The sequence below is a fragment of the Scyliorhinus torazame genome, chromosome 6, assembly GCF_047496885.1.
Source record: "Scyliorhinus torazame isolate Kashiwa2021f chromosome 6, sScyTor2.1, whole genome shotgun sequence".
Classification (NCBI taxonomy): Eukaryota; Metazoa; Chordata; class Chondrichthyes; order Carcharhiniformes; family Scyliorhinidae; genus Scyliorhinus; species Scyliorhinus torazame.
The window spans coordinates 10,798,830-10,822,311 of NC_092712.1; the positions used below are offsets into that span (position 1 = coordinate 10,798,830).

Genomic DNA, 23,482 nt, shown 5'->3' on the forward strand with positions numbered 1-23,482 from the left:
ACACTCTCTCTCTCACACACTCTCTCTCACACACTCTTTCACACACTCTCACACACTCTTACACACACTCTCACACTCTCTCACACACTCTCTCACACACTGTCCCTCACACACTCTCACACTCTCTCTCTCACACACTCTCACACATTCTCACACGCACTCTCACATTCACACACTCTCTCTCACACACTCTCACACTCTCTCTCTCACACTCTCTCACACTCTCACACACTCTCTCACACGCACTCTCACACACTCTCACACTCTCTCTCACACTCTCTCTCACACTCTCACACTCTCTCTCTCACATACTCTCACACACTCTCACACTCTCTCAGACTCTATACTCTCACACTCTCTCAGACTCTCTCTCGCACACACTCTCACACTCTCTCTCTCATACACTCTCTCACACTCTCTCTCTCACACACTCTCACACATTCTCACACGCACTCTCACATTCACACACTCTCTCTCACACACTCTCACACTCTCTCTCTCGCATGCACTCTCCCACCCTCTCACACTCTCTCTCACACGCTCTCACACTCTCACACACACACACTCTCACACTCTCACACTCTCTCTCTCACACACTCTCTCTCACACACTCTTACACACACTCTCACACACTCTTACACACACTCTCACACTCTCTCACACACTCTCTCACACACTGTCCCTCACACACTCTCACACTCTCTCTCTCACACACTCTCACACATTCTCACACGCACTCTCACATTCACACACTCTCTCTCACACACTCTCACACACTCACACACTCTCTCGCACACACTCTCACACTCTCTCACACTCTCTCTCTCACAATCGCACACACTGTCACACACTCTCACACTCTCTCATATACTCTCTCACATACTCTCACACACACACACACTCTCTCTCTCTCACACACTCTCACACTCTCTCACACTCTCTCACACACTCTCTCACACGCTCTCACACTCTCTCTCACACTCTCTCTCTCACACACTCTCACACTATCTCTCACACTCTCTCTCGTACACACTCTCACACACACTCTCATACTCTGTCTCTCACACACTCTCACACTCTCTCACACACTCTCACACTCTCTCTCGCACACACTCTCACACTCTCTCAGACTCTCTACTCTCACATACTCTCACACACTCTCACACTCTCTCAGACTCTATACTCTCACACTCTCTCAGACTCTCTCTCGCACACACTCTCACACTCTCTCTCTCACACACTCTCACACACTCTCACACTCTCTCTCTCACACACTCTCACACATTCTCACACGCACTCTCACATTCACACACTCTCTCTCACACACTCTCACACTCTCTCTCTCACACTCTCTCACACTCTCACACACTCTCTCACACGCACTCTCACACACTCTCACACTCTCTCTCACACTCTCACACTCTCTCTCTCACACACTCTCACACTCTCTCAGACTCTATACTCTCACACTCTCTCAGACTCTCTCTCGCACACACTCTCACACTCTCTCTCTCACACACTCTCTCACACTCTCTCTCTCACACACTCTCACACATTCTCACACGCACTCTCACATTCACACACTCTCTCTCACACACTCTCACACTCTCTCTCTCGCATGCACTCTCCCACCCTCTCACACTCTCTCTCACACGCTCTCACACTCTCACACTCACACACTCTCACACTCTCACACTCTCTCTCTCACACTCTCTCTCACACACTCTCTCTCACACACTCTCACACACTCTTACACACACTCTCACACTCTCTCACACACTCTCTCACACACTGTCCCTCACACACTCTCACACTCTCTCTCTCACACACATTCTCACACGCACTCTCACATTCACTCACTCTCTCTCACACACTCTCACACTCTCTCTCTCACACTCTCTCACACTCTCACACACTCTCTCACACGCACTCTCACACACTCTCACACTCTCTCTCACACTCTCACACTCTCTCTCTCACACACTCTCACACTCTCTCAGACTCTATACTCTCACACTCTCTCAGACTCTCTCTCGCACACACTCTCACACTCTCTCTCTCTCACACACTCTCTCACACTCTCTCTCTCACACACTCTCACACATTCTCACACGCACTCTCACATTCACACACTCTCTCTCACACACTCTCACACTCTCTCTCTCGCATGCACTCTCCCACCCTCTCACACTCTCTCTCACACGCTCTCACACTCTCACACACACACACTCTCACACTCTCACACTCTCTCTCTCACACACTCTCTCTCACACACTCTTACACACACTCTCACACACTCTTACACACACTCTCACACTCTCTCACACACTCTCTCACACACTGTCCCTCACACACTCTCACACTCTCTCTCTCACACACTCTCACACATTCTCACACGCACTCTCACATTCACACACTCTCTCTCACACACTCTCACACACTCACACACTCTCTCGCACACACTCTCACACTCTCTCACACTCTCTCTCTCACAATCGCACACACTGTCACACACTCTCACACTCTCATATACTCTCTCACATACTCTCACACACACTCACACTCTCTCTCTCTCACACACTCTCACACTCTCTCTCTCACACTCTCTCACACTCTCACACACTCTCTCACACGCTCTCACACTCTCTCTCACACTCTCTCTCTCACACACTCTCACACTATCTCTCACACTCTCTCTCGTACACACTCTCACACACACTCTCATACTCTGTCTCTCACACACTCTCACACTCTCTCACACACTCTCACACTCTCTCTCGCACACACTCTCACACTCTCTCACACTCTCTCAGACTCTCTACTCTCACATACTCTCACACACTCTCACACTCTCTCAGACTCTATACTCTCACACTCTCTCAGACTCTCTCTCGCACACACTCTCACACTCTCTCTCTCACACACTCTCACACTCTCTCTCTCACACACTCTCACACATTCTCACACGCACTCTCACATTCACACACTCTCTCTCACACACTCTCACACTCTCTCTCTCACACTCTCTCACACTCTCACACACTCTCTCACACGCACTCTCACACACTCTCACACTCTCTCTCACACTCTCACACTCTCTCTCTCACACACTCTCACACTCTCTCAGACTCTATACTCTCACACTCTCTCAGACTCTCTCTCGCACACACTCTCACACTCTCTCTCTCACACACTCTCTCACACTCTCTCTCTCACACACTCTCACACATTCTCACACGCACTCTCACATTCACACACTCTCTCTCACACACTCTCACACTCTCTCTCTCGCATGCACTCTCCCACCCTCTCACACTCTCTCTCACACGCTCTCACACTCTCACACTCACACACTCTCACACTCTCACACTCTCTCTCTCACACTCTCTCTCACACACTCTTTCACACACTCTCACACACTCTTACACACACTCTCACACTCTCTCACACACTCTCTCACACACTGTCCCTCACACACTCTCACACTCTCTCTCTCACACACATTCTCACACGCACTCTCACATTCACTCACTCTCTCTCACACACTCTCACACTCTCTCTCTCACACTCTCTCACACTCTCACACACTCTCTCACACGCACTCTCACACACTCTCACACTCTCTCTCACACTCTCACACTCTCTCTCTCACACACTCTCACACTCTCTCAGACTCTATACTCTCACACTCTCTCAGCCTCTCTCTCGCACACACTCTCACACTCTCTCTCTCACACACTCTCTCACACTCTCTCTCTCACACACTCTCACACATTCTCACACGCACTCTCACATTCACACACTCTCTCTCACACACTCTCACACTCTCTCTCTCGCATGCACTCTCCCACCCTCTCACACTCTCTCTCACACGCTCTCACACTCTCACACTCACACACTCTCACACTCTCACACTCTCTCTCTCACACACTCTTACACACACTCTCACACACTCTTACACACACTCTCACACTCTCTCACACACTCTCTCACACACTGTCCCTCACACACTCTCACACTCTCTCTCTCACACACTCTCACACATTCTCACACGCACTCTCACATTCACACACTCTCTCTCACACACTCTCACACTCTCTCTCTCATACTCTCTCACACTCTCACACACTCTCTCACACGCACTCTCACACACTCTCACACTCTCTCTCACACTCTCACACTCTCTCTCTCACATACTCTCACACACTCTCACACTCTCTCAGACTCTATACTCTCACACTCTCTCAGACTCTCTCTCGCACACACTCTCACACTCTCTCTCTCACACACTCTCTCACACTCTCTCTCTCACACACTCTCACACATTCTCACACGCACTCTCACATTCACACACTGTCTCTCACACACTCTCACACTCTCTCTCTCGCATGCACTCTCCCACCCTCTCACACTCTCTCTCACACGCTCTCACACTCTCACACTCACACACTCTCACACTCTCACACTCTCTCTCTCACACACTCTCTCTCACACACTCTTTCACACACTCTCACACACTCTTACACACACTCTCACACTCTCTCACACACTCTCTCACACACTGTCCCTCACACACTCTCACACTCTCTCTCTCACACACTCTCACACATTCTCACACGCACTCTCACATTCACACACTCTCTCTCACACACTCTCACACTCTCTCTCTCACACTCTCTCACACTCTCACACACTCTCTCACACGCACTCTCACACACTCTCACACTCTCTCTCACACTCTCACACTCTCTCTCTCACATACTCTCACACACTCTCACACTCTCTCAGACTCTATACTCTCACACTCTCTCAGACTCTCTCTCGCACACACTCTCACACTCTCTCTCTCGCACACACTCTCACACTCTCTCACACTCTCTCTCTCACAATCGCACACACTGTCACACACTCTCACACTCTCTCATATACTCTCTCACATACTCTCACACACACTCACACTCTCTCTCTCACACACTCTCACACTCTCTCTCTCACACTCTCTCACACTCTCACACACTCTCTCACACGCTCTCACACTCTCTCTCACACTCTCACACTCTCTCTCTCAAACACTCTCACACTCTCTCTCACACTCTCTCTCGTACACACTCTCACACACACTCTCATACTCTGTCTCTCACACACTCTCACACTCTCTCACACACTCTCACACTCTCTCTCGCACACACTCTCACACTCTCTCACACTCTCTCAGACTCTCTACTCTCACATACTCTCACGCACTCTCACACTCTCTCAGACTCTATACTCTCACACTCTCTCAGACTCTCTCTCGCACACACTCTCACACTCTCTCTCTCACACACTCTCACACACTCTCACACTCTCTCTCTCACACACTCTCACACATTCTCACACGCACTCTCACATTCACACACTCTCTCTCACACACTCTCACACTCTCTCTCTCTCACACTCTCTCACACTCTCACACACTCTCTCACACGCACTCTCACACACTCTCACACTCTCTCTCACACTCTCACACTCTCTCTCTCACACACTCTCACACTCTCTCAGACTCTATACTCTCACACTCTCTCAGACTCTCTCTCGCACACACTCTCACACTCTCTCTCTCACACACTCTCTCTCTCACACACTCTCACACATTCTCACACGCACTCTCACATTCACACACTCTCTCTCACACACTCTCACACTCTCTCTCTCGCATGCACTCTCCCACCCTCTCACACTCTCTCTCACACGCTCTCACACTCTCACACTCACACACTCTCACACTCTCACACTCTCTCTCTCACACACTCTCTCTCACACACTCTTTCACACACTCTCACACACTCTTACACACACTCTCACACTCTCTCACACACTCTCTCACACACTGTCCCTCACACACTCTCACACTCTCTGTCTCACACACTCTCACACATTCTCACACCCACTCTCACATTCACACACTCTCTCTCACACACTCTCACACTCTCTCTCTCACACTCTCTCACACTCTCACACACTCTCTCACACGCACTCTCACACACTCTCACACTCTCTCTCACACTCTCACACTCTCTCTCTCACATACTCTCACACACTCTCACACTCTCTCAGACTCTATACTCTCACACTCTCTCAGACTCTCTCTCGCACACACTCTCACACTCTCTCTCTCACACACTCTCTCACACTCTCTCTCTCACACACTCTCACACATTCTCACACATTCTCACACGCACTCTCACATTCACACACTCTCTCTCACACACTCTCACACTCTCTCTCTCACACTCTCTCACACTCTCACACACTCTCACACGCACTCTCACACACTCTCACACTCTCTCTCACACTCTCACACTCTCTCTCTCACATACTCTCACACACTCTCACACTCTCTCAGACTCTATACTCTCACACTCTCTCAGACTCTCTCTCGCACACACTCTCACACTCTCTCTCTCACACACTCTCTCACACTCTCTCTCTCACACACTCTCACACATTCTCACACATTCTCACACGCACTCTCACATTCACACACTCTCTCTCACACACTCTCACACTCTCTCTCTCACACTCTCTCACACTCTCACACACTCTCTCACACGCACTCTCACACACTCTCACACTCTCTCTCACACTCTCACACTCTCTCTCTCACACACTCTCACACTCTCTCAGACTCTATACTCTCACACTCTCTCAGACTCTCTCTCGCACACACTCTCACACTCTCTCTCTCACACACTCTCTCACACTCTCTCTCTCACACACTCTCACACATTCTCACACGCACTCTCACATTCACACACTCTCTCTCACACACTCTCACACTCTCTCTCTCGCATGCACTCTCCCACCCTCTCACACTCTCTCTCACACGCTCTCACACTCTCACACTCACACACTCTCACACTCTCACACTCTCTCTCTCACACACTCTCTCTCACACTCTTTCACACACTCTCACACACTCTTACACACACTCTCACACTCTCTCACACACTCTCTCACACACTGTCCCTCACACACTCTCACACTCTCTGTCTCACACACTCTCACACATTCTCACACCCACTCTCACATTCACACACTCTCTCTCACACACTCTCACACTCTCTCTCTCACACTCTCTCACACTCTCACACACTCTCTCACACGCACTCTCACACACTCTCACACTCTCTCTCACACTCTCACACTCTCTCTCTCACATACTCTCACACACTCTCACACACTCTCACACTCTCTCAGACTCTATACTCTCACACTCTCTCAGACTCTCTCTCGCACACACTCTCACACTCTCTCTCACACACACTCTCTCACACTCTCTCTCTCACACACTCTCACACATTCTCACACGCACTCTCACATTCACACACTCTCTCTCACACACTCTCACACTCTCTCTCTCGCATGCACTCTCCCACCCTCTCACACTCTCTCTCACACGCTCTCACACTCTCACACTCACACACTCTCACACTCTCACACTCTCTCTCTCACACACTCTCTCTCACACACTCTTACACACACTCTCACACACTCTTACACACACTCTCACACTCTCTCACACACTCTCTCACACACTGTCCCTCACACACTCTCACACTCTCTCTCTCACACACTCTCACACATTCTCACACGCACTCTCACATTCACACACTCTCTCTCACACACTCTCACACTCTCTCTCTCATACTCTCTCACACTCTCACACACTCTCTCACACGCACTCTCACACACTCTCACACTCTCTCTCACACTCTCACACTCTCTCTCTCACATACTCTCACACACTCTCACACTCTCTCAGACTCTATACTCTCACACTCTCTCAGACTCTCTCTCGCACACACACTCACACTCTCTCTCTCACACACTCTCTCACACTCTCTCTCTCACACACTCTCACACATTCTCACACGCACTCTCACATTCACACACTCTCTCTCACACACTCTCACACTCTCTCTCTCGCATGCACTCTCCCACCCTCTCACACTCTCTCTCACACGCTCTCACACTCACACACTCTCACACTCTCACACTCTCACACTCTCTCTCTCACACACTCTCTCTCACACACTCTTACACACACTCTCACACACTCTTACACACACTCTCACACTCTCTCACACACTCTCTCACACACTGTCCCTCACACACTCTCACACTCTCTCTCTCACACACTCTCTCTCACACGCTCTCACCCTCTCACACTCACACACTCTCACACTCTCACACTCTCTCTCTCACACACTCTCTCTCACACACTCTTACACACACTCTCACACTCTCTCACACACTCTCTCACACACTGTCCCTCACACACTCTCACACTCTCACACTCTCTCTCTCGCCCATTCAGTACCTGTATCTGCGCTGGGCGGTCCCGATATTGTTCAAACTCTAGTTGTAGTCCTCGCATCCTGTCCATCAGCTGCCTCAGTTCACCCTCATTCCTCCACTGCATGTTGCTCATCTGTGTCTCTAGCCCCAGCAACTGCTCCAATTTGTGCTGGAGGCTCCCCTCCAGGTCTTGTACCTTCGACCTCAGGTCCTGGTTTTCCTAAAACAGGAGTTAAAAGCTGCAATGTCAGTGCAAAAATTCCCTTTGCACCTCCCTAACTTTCCCATCAACACAACCTGCATTTATATCATTTACATCATCAGTATAGTGATGGGCAGAGTCAGCAACACTGTTGGCAAACGGCACTTACTCAGCAATCACCTGCTCACTGACACCCAGTTTGGGTTCGGTCAGGGTCACTCAGCTCCTGATTGCATTGAAGATGTGGTAGCGCAGTGGTAGTGTGGCTGGCTTTGTAATCCAGAGACCCAGGGTAATGATCTAAGGTCCAGAGTTCGAATCCCACCACAGCAGGTGATAAAATTTAAACTCAATAAAATATCTGGAATTAAAGGTCTAATGGTGAGCAGGAAACCAGTGTAAAGTGTTGTAAAAACCCAGCTGGGTCACTACAGTGCTTCAGGGAAGGAAATCTGCCGTCTTTACCCCGGTCTGGCCTCCATGTGACTCCAGACCCACAGCAATGCGGGAGACTCTGAAAATGCCCAGCAATTGTATCAAACCGCTACGAAAACACGGAAAAGGGATGAAATCGGACACACCTCTGCCCCTCGGTCATGTCCCTCTGCCCCTCGGTCATGCCTCTGCCCCTCGGTCATGTCCCTCTGTCCCTCGGTCATGTATCTGCCCCTCGGTCATGTCTCTCTGCCCCTCGGTCATGTCCCTCTGCCCCTCGGTCATGTCCCTCTGCCCCTCGGTCTCTGCACCTCGGTCATGTCCCTCTGTCCCTCGGTCATGTCTCTCTGCCCCTCGGTCATGTCTCTCTGCCCCTCGGTCATGTCTCTCTGCCCCTCGGTCATGTCACTCTGTCCCTCGGTCATGTCTCTCTGTCCCTCGGTCATGTCTCTCTGTCCCTCAGTCATGTCCCTCTGCCCCTCGGTCATGTCTCTCTGTCCCTCGGTCATGTGTCTCTGTGCCTCGGTCATGTCTCTCTGTCCCTCAGTCATGTCCCTCTGCCCCTCGGTCATGTCTCTGCCCCTCGGTCATGTCTCTGCCCCTCGGTCATGTCTCTCTGTCCCTCAGTCATGTCCCTCTGCCCCTCGGTCATGTCTCTCTGTCCCTCGGTCATGTCTCTGCCCCTCGGTCATGTCTCTCTGTCCCTCGGTCATGTCTCTCTGTCCCTCGGTCATGTCTCTCTGTCCCTCAGTCATGTCCCTCTGCCCCTCGGTCATGTCTCTCTGCCCCTCGGTCATGTCTCTCTGTCCCTCGGTCATGTCTCTCTGTCCCTCAGTCATGTCTCTCTGTCCCTCGGTCATGTCTCTCTGCCCCTCGGTCATGTCTCTCTGCACCTCGGTCATGTCTCTCTGTCCCTCAGTCATGTCCCTCTGCCCCTCGGTCATGTCTCTCTGTCCCTCGGTCATGTCTCTCTGTCCCTCGGTCATGTCTCTCTGTCCCTCAGTCATGTCCCTCTGCCCCTCGGTCATGTCTCTCTGCCCCTCGGTCATGTCTCTCTGTCCCTCGGTCATGTCTCTCTGTCCCTCGGTCATGTCTCTCTGTCCCTCGGTCATGTCCCTCTGCCCCTCGGTCATGTCTCTCTGCCCCTCGGTCATGTCCCTCTGTCCCTCGGTCATGTCTCTCTGCACCTCGGTCATGTCTCTCTGCCCCTCGGTCATGTCTCTCTGCCCCTCGGTCATATCTCTGCCCCTCGGTCATGTCTCTCTGCCCCTCGGTCATGTCCCTCTGCCCCTCGGTCATGTCTCTCTGCCCCTCGGTCATGTCTCTCTGTCCCTCGGTCATGTCTCTCTGCACCTCGGTCAGTTCCCTCTGCCCCTCGGTCATGTCTCTCTGCCCCTCAGTCATGTCCCTCTGCCCCTCGGTCATGTCACTCTGTCCCTCGGTCATGTCTCTCTGTCCCTCGGTCATGTCTCTCTGTCCCTCAGTCATGTCCCTCTGCCCCTCGGTCATGTCTCTCTGTCCCTCGGTCATGTCTCTCTGTCCCTCGGTCATGTCTCTCTGTCCCTCAGTCATGTCCCTCTGCCCCTCGGTCATGTCTCTGCCCCTCGGTCATGTCTCTGCCCCTCGGTCATGTCTCTCTGTCCCTCAGTCATGTCCCTCTGCCCCTCGGTCATGTCTCTCTGTCCCTCGGTCATGTCTCTGCCCCTCGGTCATGTCTCTCTGTCCCTCGGTCATGTCTCTCTGTCCCTCGGTCATGTCTCTCTGTCCCTCAGTCATGTCCCTCTGCCCCTCGGTCATGTCTCTCTGCCCCTCGGTCATGTCTCTCTGTCCCTCGGTCATGTCTCTCTGCCCCTCGGTCATGTCTCTCTGTCCCTCGGTCATGTCTCTCTGCACCTCGGTCAGTTCCCTCTGCCCCTCGGTCATGTCTCTCTGCCCCTCGGTCATGTCTCTCTGTCCCTCGGTCATGTCCCTCTGTCCCTCGGTCATGTCTCTCTGTCCCTCGGTCATGTCTCTCTGTCCCTCGGTCATGTCCCTCTGCCCCTCGGTCATGTCTCTCTGCCTCTCGGTCATGTCTCTCTGCCCCTCGGTCATGTCCCTCTGCACCTCGGTCATGTCTCTCTGTCCCTCGGTCATGTCTCTCTGTCCCTCGGTCATGTCCCTCTGCCCCTCGGTCATGTCTCTCTGCCTCTCGGTCATGTCTCTCTGCCCCTCGGTCATGTCCCTCTGCACCTCGGTCATGTCTCTCTGTCCCTCGGTCATGTCTCTCTGTCCCTCGGTCATGTCCCTCTGCCCCTCGGTCAGTTCCCTCTGCACCTCGGTCATGTCCCTCTGCCTCTCGGTCATGTCCCTCTGTCCCTCGGTCATGTCCCTCTGCCCCTCGGTCATGTCTCTCTGCCCCTCGGTCATGTCTCTCTCTCCCTCGGTCATGTCCCTCTGTCCCTCGGTCATGTCTCTCTGCCTCTCGGTCATGTCTCTCTGCCCCTCGGTCATGTCCCTCTGCACCTCGGTCATGTCTCTCTGTCCCTCGGTCATGTCTCTCTGTCCCTCGGTCATGTCCCTCTGCCCCTCGGTCAGTTCCCTCTGCACCTCGGTCATGTCCCTCTGTCCCTCGGTCATGTCCCTCTGCCCCTCGGTCATGTCTCTCTGCCCCTCGGTCATGTCCCTCTGCCCCTCGGTCATGTCCCTCTGCCCCTCGGTCATGTCTCTCTGCCCCTCGGTCATGTCCCTCTGCCCCTCGGTCATGTCCCTCTGCCCCTCGGTCATGTCCCTCTGCCCCTCGGTCATGTCCCTCTGCCCCTCGGTCATGTCTCTCTGCCCCTCGGTCATGTCCCTCTGTCCCTCGGTCATGTCTCTCTGCACCTCGGTCATGTCTCTCTGCCCCTCGGTCATGTCTCTCTGCCCCTCGGTCATGTCCCTCTGCCCCTCGGTCATGTCTCTCTGCCCCTCGGTCATGTCTCTCTGCCCCTCGGTCATGTCCCTCTGCCCCTCGGTCATGTCCCTCTGTCCCTCGGTCATGTCTCTCTGTCCCTCGGTCATGTCTCTCTGCCCCTCGGTCATGTCTCTCTGTCCCTCGGTCATGTCTCTCTGCCCCTCGGTCATGTCTCTCTGTCCCTCGGTCATGTCTCTCTGCCCCTCGGTCATGTCTCTCTGTCCCTCGGTCATGTCACTCTGCCCCTCGGTCATGTCCCTCTGTCCCTCGGTCATGTCTCTCTGTCCCTCGGTCATGTCTCTCTGTCCCTCGGTCATGTCCCTCTGCCCCTCGGTCAGTTCCCTCTGCACCTCGGTCATGTCCCTCTGCACCTCGGTCATGTCCCTCTGTCCCTCGGTCATGTCCCTCTGCCCCTCGGTCATGTCCCTCTACCCCTCGGTCATGTCCCTCTGCCCCTCGGTCATGTCCCTCTGCCCCTCGGTCATGTCCCTCTGCCCCTCGGTCATGTCCCTCTGCCCCTCGGTCATGTCTCTCTGCCCCTCGGTCATGTCCCTCTGTCCCTCGGTCATGTCTCTCTGCACCTCGGTCATGTCCCTCTGCCCCTCGGTCATGTCTCTCTGCCCCTCGGTCATGTCCCTCTGTCCCTCGGTCATGTCTCTCTGCACCTCGGTCATGTCTCTCTGCCCCTCGGTCATGTCTCTCTGCCCCTCGGTCATGTCTCTCTGCCCCTCGGTCATGTCCCTCTGCCCCTCGGTCATGTCCCTCTGTCCCTCGGTCATGTCTCTCTGTCCCTCGGTCATGTCTCTCTGCCCCTCGGTCATGTCTCTCTGTCCCTCGGTCATGTCTCTCTGCCCCTCGGTCATGTCTCTCTGTCCCTCGGTCATGTCTCTCTGCCCCTCGGTCATGTCTCTCTGTCCCTCGGTCATGTCACTCTGTCCCTCGGTCATGTCCCTCTGCCCCTCGGTCATGTCTCTCTGCCCCTCGGTCATATCTCTGTCCCTCGGTCATGTCCCTCTGCCCCTCGGTCATGTCTCTCTGTCCCTCGGTCATATCTCTCTGCCCCTCGGTCATGTCTCTGCCCCTCGGTCATGTCTCTCTGCCCCTCGGTCATGTCTCTCTGTCCCTCGGTCATGTCTCTCTGCCCCTCGGTCATGTCTCTGCCCCTCGGTCATGTCTCTCTGTCCCTCGGTCAGTTCCCTCTGCCCCTCGGTCATGTCTCTCTGCCCCTCGGTCATGTCTCTCTGCCCCTCGGTCATGTCCCTCTGTCCCTCGGTCATGTCCCTCTGCCCCTCGGTCATGTCTCTCTGCCCCTCGGTCATGTCCCTCTGTCCCTCGGTCATGTCCCTCTGCCTCTCGGTCATGTCTCTCTGCCCCTCGGTCATGTCCCTCTGTCCCTCGGTCATGTCCCTCTGCCCCTCGGTCATGTCCCTCTGCCCCTCGGTCATGTCCCTCTGTCCCTCGGTCATGTCCCTCTGCCTCTCGGTCATGTCCCTCTGCCCCTCGGTCATGTCCTTCTGCCCCTCGGTCATGTCCCTCTGTCCCTCGGTCATGTCCCTCTGTCCCTCGGTCATGTCTCTCTGCCCCTCGGTCATGTCTCTCTGCCCCTCGGTCCTGTCCCTCTGTCCCTCGGTCATGTCTCTCTGCCCCTCGGTCATGTCTCTCTGCCCCTCGGTCATGTCCCTCTGCCCCTCGTTCATGTCTCTCTGTCCCTCGGTCATGTCCCTCTGTCCCTCGGTCATGTCTCTCTGCCCCTCGGTCATGTCTCTCTGTCCCTCGGTCATGTCCCTCTACCCCTCGGTCATGTCTCTCTGCCCCTCGGTCAGTTCCCTCTGCCCCTCGGTCATGTCCCTCTGTCCCTCGGTCATGTCCCTCTGTCCCTCGGTCATGTCCCTCTGCCCCTCGGTCATGTCTCTCTGCCCCTCGGTCCTGTCTCTCTGCCCCTCGGTCATGTCTCTCTGCCCCTCGGTCATGTCTCTCTGCCCCTCGGTCATGTCCCTCTGTCCCTCGGTCATGTCCCTCTGCCCCTCGGTCATGTCTCTCTGCCCCTCGGTCATGTCTCTCTGCCCCTCGGTCCTGTCTCTCTGCCCCTCGGTCATGTCTCTCTGTCCCTCGGTCATGTCCCTCTGCCCCTCGGTCATGTCTCTCTGTCCCTCGGTCAGTTCCCTCTGTCCCTCGGTCATGTCTCTCTGCCCCTCGGTCAGTTCCCTCTGCCCCTCGGTCATGTCCCTCTGTCCCTCGGTCATGTCTCTCTGCCCCTCGGTCATGTCTCTCTGCCGCTCGGTCATGTCCCTCTGCCCCTCGGTCATGTCCCTCTGTCCCTCGGTCATGTCCCTCTGTCCCTCGGTCATGTCCCTCTGTCCCTCGGTCATGTCTCTCTGTCCCTCGGTCATGTCTCTCTGCCCCTCGGTCATGTCACTCTGTCCCTCGGTCATGTCCCTCTGTCCCTCGGTCATGTCTCTCTGCCCCTCGGTCATGTCTCTCTGCCCCTCGGTCATGTCCCTCTGTCCCTCGGTCATGTCCCTCTGCACCTCGGTCATGTCTCTGCCCCTCGGTCATGTCTCTCTGCCCCTCGGTCATGTCCCTCTGTCCCTCGGTCATGTCTCTCTGCCCCTCGGTCATGTCCCTCTGCCCCTCGGTCATGTCCCTCTGTCCCTCGGTCATGTCCCTCTGCACCTCGGTCATGTCTCTGCCCCTCGGTCATGTCTCTCTGTCCCTCGGTCATGTCTCTGCCCCTCGGTCATGTCTCTGCCCCTCGGTCATGTCTCTCTGTCCCTCGGTCATGTCTCTCTGCACCTCGGTCATGTCCCTCTGCCCCTCGGTCATGTCCCTCTGCACCTCGGTCATGTCTCTGCCCCTCGGTCATGTCTCTCTGTCCCTCGGTCATGTCTCTGCCCCTCGGTCATGTCTCTGCCCCTCGGTCATGTCTCTCTGTCCCTCGGTCATGTCTCTCTGCCCCTCGGTCATGTCCCTCTGTCCCTCGGTCATGTCCCTCTGCCCCTCGGTCATGTCTCTCTGCACCTCGGTCATGTCCCTCTGCCCCTCGGTCATGTCTCTGCCCCTCGGTCATGTCCCTCTGCACCTCGGTCATGTCTCTGCCCCTCGGTCATGTCTCTCTGCCCCTCGGTCATGTCTCTCTGCCCCTCGGTCTCTGCCCCTCGGTCATGTCTCTCTGCCCCTCGGTCATGTCTCTCTGTCCCTCGGTCATGTCTCTCTGCCCCTCGGTCATGTCCCTCTGTCCCTCGGTCATGTCCCTCTGCCCCTCGGTCATGTCCCTCTGCCCCTCGGTCATGTCTCTCTGCCCCTCGGTCATGTCCCTCTGCCCCTCGGTCATGTCCCTCTGTCCCTCGGTCCTGTCCCTCTGCCCCTCGGTCATGTCTCTCTGTCCCTCGGTCATGTCCCTCTGTCCCTCGGTCATGTCTCTGTCCCTCGGTCATGTCTCTCTGCCCCTCGGTCAGTTCCCTCTGTCCCTCGGTCATGTCTCTCTGCCCCTCGGTCATGTCTCTCTGCCCCTCGGTCATGTCCCTCTGCACCTCGGTCATGTCTCTCTGTCCCTCGGTCATGTCTCTCTGCCCCTCGGTCATGTCCCTCTGCCCCTCGGTCTCTGCCCCTCGGTCATGTCCCTCTGTCCCTCGGTCATGTCTCTCTGCCCCTCGGTCATGTCCCTCTGCCCCTCGGTCATGTCCCTCTGCCCCTCGGTCATGTCCCTCTGTCCCTCGGTCATGTCCCTCTGCCCCTCGGTCTCTGCCCCTCGGTCATGTCCCTCTGTCCCTCGGTCATGTCTCTCTGCCCCTCGGTCCTGTCCCTCGGTCATGTCTCTCTGCCCCTCGGTCATGTCCCTCTGTCCCTCGGTCATGTCTCTCTGCCCCTCGGTCATGTCCCTCTGCCCCTCGGTCATGTCTCTCTGTCCCTCGGTCATGTCTCTGTCCCTCGGTCATGTCTCTCTGCCCCTCGGTCAGTTCCCTCTGTCCCTCGGTCATGTCTCTGTCCCTCGGTCATGTCTCTCTGCCCCTCGGTCAGTTCTCTCTGCCCCTCGGTCATGTCTCTCTGCCCCTCGGTCATGTCCCTCTGTCCCTCGGTCATGTCTCTCTGCCCCTCGGTCATGTCCCTCTGCCCCTCGGTCATGTCTCTCTGCCCCTCGGTCATGTCCCTCTGCCCCTCGGTCATGTCTCTGCCCCTCGGTCATGTCTCTCTGCCCCTCGGTCATGTCTCTCTGCCCCTCGGTCATGTCTCTCTGCCCCTCGGTCATGTCTCTCTGTCCCTCGGTCATGTCTCTCTGCCCCTCGGTCATGTCCCTCTGTCCCTCGGTCATGTCTCTCTGCCCCTCGGTCATGTCCCTCTGCCCCTCGGTCATGTCTCTCTGTCCCTCGGTCATGTCTCTGTCCCTCGGTCATGTCTCTCTGCCCCTCGGTCAGTTCCCTCTGTCCCTCGGTCATGTCTCTGTCCCTCGGTCATGTCTCTCTGCCCCTCGGTCAGTTCTCTCTGCCCCTCGGTCATGTCTCTCTGCCCCTCGGTCATGTCCCTCTGTCCCTCGGTCATGTCTCTCTGCCCCTCGGTCATGTCCCTCTGCCCCTCGGTCATGTCTCTCTGCCCCTCGGTCATGTCCCTCTGCCCCTCGGTCATGTCTCTCTGCCCCTCGGTCATGACTCTCTGCCCCTCGGTCATGTCCCTCTGCCCCTCGGTCATGTCTCTGCACCTCGGTCAGTTCCCTCTGTCCCTCGGTCATGTCCCTCTGTCCCTCGGTCATGTCTCTCTGTCCCTCGGTCATGTCTCTCTGCCCCTCGGTCATGTCTCTCTGTCCCTCGGTCATGTCCCTCTGCCCCTCGGTCATGTCTCTCTGCACCTCGGTCATGTCTCTCTGCCCCTCGGTCATGTCTCTCTGCCCCTCGGTCATGTCCCTCTGCCCCTCGGTCATGTCTCTCTGCCCCTCGGTCATGTCTCTCTGTCCCTCGGTCATGTCCCTCTGCCCCTCGGTCATGTCTCTCTGCCCCTCGGTCATGTCTCTCTGCCCCTCGGTCATGTCCCTCTGCCCCTCGGTCATGTCTCTCTGCCCCTCGGTCATGTCTCTCTGCCCCTCGGTCATGTCTCTCTGTCCCTCGGTCATGTCTCTCTGTCCCTCGGTCATGTCTCTCTGCCCCTCGGTCATGTCCCTCTGCCCCTCGGTCATGTCTCTCTGTCCCTCGGTCAGTTCCCTCTGTCCCTCGGTCATGTCCCTCTGCCCCTCGGTCAGTTCCCTCTGTCCCTCGGTCAAGTCTCTCTGCCCCTCGGTCATGTCCCTCTGCCCCTCGGTCAGTTCCCTCTGTCCCTCGGTCATGTCCCTCTGCCCCTCGGTCATGTCCCTCTGCCCCTCGGTCAGTTCCCTCTGTCCCTCGGTCATGTCCCTCTGCACCTCCCTCATGTCCCTCTGCACCTCGGTCAGTTCCCTCTGTCCCTCGGTCATGTCCCTCTGCACCTCGGTCATGTCCCTCTGCCCCTCGGTCATGTCTCTCTGCCCCTCGGTCATGTCTCTCTGCCCCTCGGTCATGTCCCTCTGCCCCTCGGTCATGTCTCTCTGCCCCTCGGTCATGTCTCTCTGCCCCTCGGTCATGTCCCTCTGCCCCTCGGTCATGTCTCTGCACCTCGGTCAGTTCCCTCTGTCCCTCGGTCATGTCCCTCTGTCCCTCGGTCATGTCTCTCTGCACCTCGGTCATGTCCCTCTGCCCCTCGGTCATGTCTCTCTGCCCCTCGGTCATGTCTCTCTGCCCATCGGTCATGTCCCTCTGCCCCTCGGTCATGTCTCTCTGCCCCTCGGTCATGTCTCTCTGCCCCTCGGTCATGTCCCTCTGCCCCTCGGTCATGTCTCTGCACCTCGGTCAGTTCCCTCTGTCCCTCGGTCATGTCCCTCTGTCCCTCGGTCATGTCTCTCTGTCCCTCGGTCATGTCTCTCTGTCCCTCGGTCATGTCCCTCTGCCCCTCGGTCATGTCTCTCTGTCCCTCGGTCATGTCCCTCTGCCTCTCGGTCATGTCTCTCTGCCCCTCGGTCATGTCTCTCTGCCCCTCGGTCATGTCCCTCTGCCCCTCGGTCATGTCTCTCTGCCCCTCGGTCATGTCTCTCTGCCCCTCGGTCATGTCTCTCTGTCCCTCGGTCATGTCTCTCTGTCCCTCGGTCATGTCTCTCTGCCCCTCGGTCATGTCCCTCTGCCCCTCGGTCATGTCCCTCTGCCCCTCGGTCAGTTCCCTCTGTCCCTCGGTCATGTCTCTCTGCCCCTCGGTCATGTCCCTCTGCCCCTCGGTCAGTTCCCTCTGTCCCTCGGTCATGTCCCTCTGCCCCTCGGTCATGTCCCTCTGCCCCTCGGTCAGTTCCCTCTGTCCCTCGGTCATGTCCCTCTGCACCTCCCTCATGTCCCTCTGCACCTCGGTCAGTTCCCTCTGTCCCTCGGTCATGTCTCTCTGCACCTCGGTCATGTCCCTCTGTCCCTCGGTCATGTCCCTCTGTCCCTCGGTCATGTCCCTCTGTCCCTCGGTCATGTCTCTCTGTCCCTCGGTCATGTCTCTCTGCCCCTCGGTCATGTCCCTCTGTCCCTCGGTCATGTCCCTCTGTCCCTCGGTCATGTCCCTCTGTCCCTCGGTCATGTCCCTCTGTCCCTCGGTCATGTCCCTCTGTCCCTCGGTCATGTCCCTCTGTCCCTCGGTCATGTCTCTCTGCCCCTCGGTCATGTCTCTCTGCACCTCGGTCATGTCTCTCTGTCCCTCGGTCATGTCCCTCTGTCCCTCGGTCATGTCCCTCTGCCCCTCGGTCATGTCCCTCTGTCCCTCGGTCATGTCCCTCTGCCCCTCGGTCATGTCCCTCTGCCCCTCGGTCATGTCCCTCTGTCCCTCGGTCATGTCCCTCTGTCCCTCGGTCATGTCCCTCTGCACCTCGGTCATGTCCCTCTGTCCCTCGGTCATGTCCCTCTGCCCCTCGGTCATGTCCCTCTGTCCCTCGGTCATGTCCCTCTGTCCCTCGGTCATGTCCCTCTGCACCTCGGTCATGTCCCTCTGCCCCTCGGTCATGTCCCTCTGCCCCTCGGTCATGTCCCTCTGTCCCTCGGTCATGTCCCTCTGTCCCTCGGTCATGTCCCTCTGCACCTCCCTCATGTCCCTCTGCCCCTCGGTCAGTTCCCTCTGTCCCTCGGTCATGTCCCTCTGCTCCTCGGTCATGTCTCTCTGTCCCTCGGTCATGTCTCTCTGTCCCTCGGTCATGTCCCTCTGCCCCTCGGTCAGTTCCCTCTGTCCCTCGGTCATGTCCCTCTGCACCTCCCTCATGTCCCTCTGCACCTCGGTCAGTTCCCTCTGTCCCTCGGTCATGTCCCTCTGTCCCTCGGTCATGTCTCTCTGCCCCTCGGTCATGTCTCTCTGTCCCTCGGTCATGTCTCTCTGCCCCTCGGTCATGTCCCTCTGCCCCTCGGTCATGTCTCTCTGTCCCTCGGTCATGTCTCTCTGCCCCTCGGTCATGTCTCTCTGTCCCTCGGTCATGTCTCTCTGCCCCTCGGTCATGTCCCTCTGCCCCTCGGTCATGTCTCTCTGCCCCTCGGTCATGTCTCTCTGCCCCTCGGTCATGTCTCTCTGTCCCTCGGTCATGTCCCTCTGCCCCTCGGTCTCTGCACCTCGGTCATGTCCCTCTGTCCCTCGGTCATGTCCCTCTGCCCCTCGGTCATGTCCCTCTGCCCCTCGGTCATGTCTCTCTGTCCCTTGGTCATGTCTCTCTGCCCCTCGGTCATGTCCCTCTGCCCCTCGGTCATGTCTCTCTGTCCCTCGGTCATGTCTCTCTGCCCCACGGTCATGTCTCTCTGTCCCTCGGTCATGTCTCTCTGTCCCTCGGTCATGTCTCTCTGCCCCTCGGTCATGTCCCTCTGCCCCTCGGTCATGTCTCTCTGTCCCTCGGTCATGTCTCTCTGCCCCTCGGTCATGTCCCTCTGCCCCTCGGTCATGTCCCTCTGTCCCTCGGTCTCTGCCCCTCGGTCATGTCCCTCTGCCCCTCGGTCATGTCTCTGCCCCTCGGTCATGTCTCTCTGCCCCTCGGTCATGTCCCTCTGCCCCTCGGTCATGTCTCTCTGCACCTCGGTCATGTCTCTCTGTCCCTCGGTCATGTCTCTCTGCCCCTCGGTCATGTCCCTCTGCCCCTCGGTCATGTCCCTCTGTCCCTCGGTCATGTCTCTCTGCCCCTCGGTCATGTCTCTCTGCCCCTCGGTCATGTCTCTCTGCCCCTCGGTCATGTCCCTCTGTCCCTCGGTCATGTCTCTCTGTCCCTCGGTCATGTCTCTCTGTCCCTCGGTCATGTCTCTCTGTCCCTCGGTCATGTCTCTCTGTCCCTCGTTCATGTCCCTCTGCCCCTCGGTCATGTCTCTCTGCCCCTTGGTCATGTCTCTCTGCCCCTCGGTCATGTCCCTCTGCCCCTCGGTCATGTCTCTCTGCACCTCGGTCATGTCTCTCTGTCCCTCGGTCATGTCTCTCTGCCCCTCGGTCATGTCCCTCTGCCCCTCGGTCATGTCTCTCTGCCCCTCGGTCATGTCTCTCTGTCCCTCGGTCAGTTCTCTCTGCACCTCGGTCATGTCCCTCTGCCCCTCGGTCATGTCCCTCTGTCCCTCGGTCATGTCTCTCTGCCCCTCGGTCATGTCTCTCTGCCCCTCGGTCATGTCCCTCTGCACCTCGGTCATGTCCCTCTGTCCCTCGGTCATGTCCCTCTGCCCCTCGGTCATGTCTCTCTGCCCCTCGGTCATGTCCCTCTGCCCCTCGGTCATGTCTCTCTGCCCCTCGGTCATGTCCCTCTGCCCCTCGGTCATGTCCCTCTGTCCCTCGGTCATGTCTCTCTGCCCCTCGGTCATGTCTCTCTGCCCCTCGGTCATGTCCCTCTGCACCTCGGTCATGTCCCTCTGTCCCTCGGTCATGTCCCTCTGCCCCTCGGTCATGTCCCTCTGCCCCTCGGTCATGTCCCTCTGTCCCTCGGTCATGTCCCTCTGCCCCTCGGTCATGTCTCTCTGCCCCTCGGTCATGTCCCTCTGTCCCTCGGTCATGTCCCTCTGCCCCTCGGTCATGTCCCTCTGCCCCTCGGTCATGTCTCTCTGTCCCTCGGTCATGTCCCTCTGTCCCTCGGTCATGTCCCTCTGCCCCTCGGTCATGTCCCTCTGCCCCTCGGTCTCTGCACCTCGGTCATGTCCCTCTGCACCTCCCTCATGTCTCTCTGCCCCTCGGTCATGTCCCTCTGTCCCTCGGTCATGTCCCTCTGCACCTCCCTCATGTCTCTCTGCCCCTCGGTCATGTCCCTCTGCCCCTCGGTCATGTCTCTCTGCCCCTCGGTCATGTCCCTCTGTCCCTCGGTCATGTCCCTCTGCCCCTCGGTCATGTCCCTCTGTCCCTCGGTCAGTTCTCTCTGTCCCTCGGTCATGTCCCTCTGTCCCTCGGTCATGTCCCTCTGCCCCTCGATCATGTCTCTCTGCCCCTCGGTCATGTCCCTCTGCACCTCGGTCATGTCCCTCTGCCCCTCGGTCATGTCTCTCTGCCCCTCGGTCATGTCTCTCTGTCCCTCGGTCATGTCCCTCTGCCCCTCGGTCATGTCCCTCTGTCCCTCGGTCATGTCTCTCTGTCCCTCGGTCATGTCTCTCTGCCCCTCGGTCATGTCCCTCTGTCCCTCGGTCATGTCCCTCTGCCCCTCGGTCTCTGCACCTCGGTCATGTCCCTCTGTCCCTCGGTCATGTCCCTCTGCACCTCCCTCATGTCTCTCTGCCCCTCGGTCATGTCTCTCTGCCCCTCGGTCATGTCCCTCTGTCCCTCGGTCATGTCTCTGCACCTCGGTCATGTCTCTCTGTCCCTCGGTCATGTCTCTCTGTCCCTCGGTCATGTCTCTGCACCTCGGTCATGTCCCTCTGTCCCTCGGTCATGTCTCTCTGTCCCTCGGTCATGTCTCTCTGTCCCTCGGTCATGTCTCTCTGCCCCTCGGTCATGTCTCTCTGCCCCTCGGTCATGTCTCTCTGTCCCTCGGTCATGTCTCTCTGTCCCTCGGTCATGTCCCTCTGCCCCTCGGTCAGTTCCCTCTGCCCCTCGGTCATGTACCTCTGCCCCTCGGTCATGTCTCTCTGCCCCTCGGTCATGTCCCTCTGTCCCTCGGTCATGTCTCTCTGCCCCTCGGTCATGTCTCTCTGCCCCTCGGTCATGTCTCTCTGCACCTCGGTCATGTCCCTCTGCCCCTCGGTCATGTCCCTCTGCCCCTCGGTCATGTCCCTCTGCCCCTCGGTCATGTCCCTCTGCCCCTCGGTCATGTCCCTCTGCCCCTCGGTCAGTTCCCTCTGCCCCTCGGTCATGTCTCTCTGCCCCTCGGTCATGTCTCTCTGCACCTCGGTCATGTCCCTCTGCCCCTCGATCATGTCTCTCTGCCCCTCGGTCATGTCTCTCTGCACCTCGGTCATGTCCCTCTGCCCCTCGGTCATGTCCCTCTGCCCCTCGGTCATGTCCCTCTGCCCCTCGGTCATGTCCCTCTGCCCCTCGGTCTTGTCCCTCTGTCCCTCGGTCATGTCCCTCTGCCCCTCGGTCATGTCCCTCTGTGACTGGCCCAGGACTGTAAGCTCTCGGCCAATGCTCTGGACGCCCTCAGCCATGATCCTTTGTGGGTGGGGCGGGGTACCCCCGACGGTGTGGCCTGGTCTGATGCTGGACAAAGGGCAGGCCACGTGGTGGTACCTTGGGAAGGGGTGGCCTGGGGGAAGAGGACTGTCCCACTTGCTATAGAGTCAGCATTTTAAATTAGCATTCACTTGGTTCCTACATCCTGATCTCCGCAGAACGAAAGGTTTCAATCCCGTTCCCCAGCTTTCTCTACATAATTAATGAAAATGTATCCTCTTCAAGTCCAATTCCCCTTTTCCAGTTCCTGGACAATCTGATTTCAGATCAGAACTGCCCCAGTTAGAAATTCCTGCTCATTTCCTCTCTCGTTCTTTTGCCAATTCTTTTCCCCGCCATTTACCAGAGGCAACCATTTCTTGCCCAGTCACAAATGACGGAGGCACAGAACGGGCGCCGCACGGTATGTGGAATTCAGCCCATCGTGGGTGGACTAGCTCTCTGAAGCAGCAATTCACCCCCTGACATTCTCACACCTTCCCCCAGTAACCCGAGACTCCCCCTCCCCCCAGCCTCGAGCAGACTCACCTTGAGGAGTTGGGGGGAGGGTTGGAGGGGAAGGCTGGATAGCTGCTGGAGGAGGCCCTGGGTCACACTCAGGTTTTGCTTCAGGCTCTCGTTCTCCAGGGAGAGATGCTGGATCCGCTTCTCCGAGTCTGTAACACCCTGCAACAGAAACCACAACTTAATTCACTCGCAGCTCATTCAGGGAAGAGGGATGTGTTTGTTACCCTGGCACTAGTGGCAGATGAGGTTAGTTACTATTGCGTGATTTGGTTAGTCACCCCTTTACAAGTGGAAGATTAGGTTAGTTACCTCTTTACCAGTGGGAGATGAGGTTAGTTACCTCTTCACTAGTGTGGGATTTGGTTAGTCACCCCTTTACAAGTGGAAGATTAGGTTAGTCACCTCTTTGTTAGTGGGAGATTGGGTGAGTTACCACT

At 56.7% G+C, this 23,482-nt stretch overlaps 1 protein-coding gene across 1 annotated transcript in view; it reads right to left on the bottom strand.

Moving 5' to 3' along the window:
- LOC140425667 (uncharacterized) overlaps window positions 1–23,482 on the bottom strand; it is an 85,690-nt gene that overhangs the window by 50,801 nt on the left and 11,407 nt on the right. The window contains exons 5-6 of the mRNA XM_072510163.1: window positions 23,067–23,204; window positions 8,363–8,560 (exon numbers count right to left, since the gene is read on the bottom strand). Coding sequence (XP_072366264.1) covers window positions 8,363–8,560; window positions 23,067–23,204 — 336 coding nt within the window. The remainder of the gene's footprint in view (window positions 1–8,362; window positions 8,561–23,066; window positions 23,205–23,482) is intronic.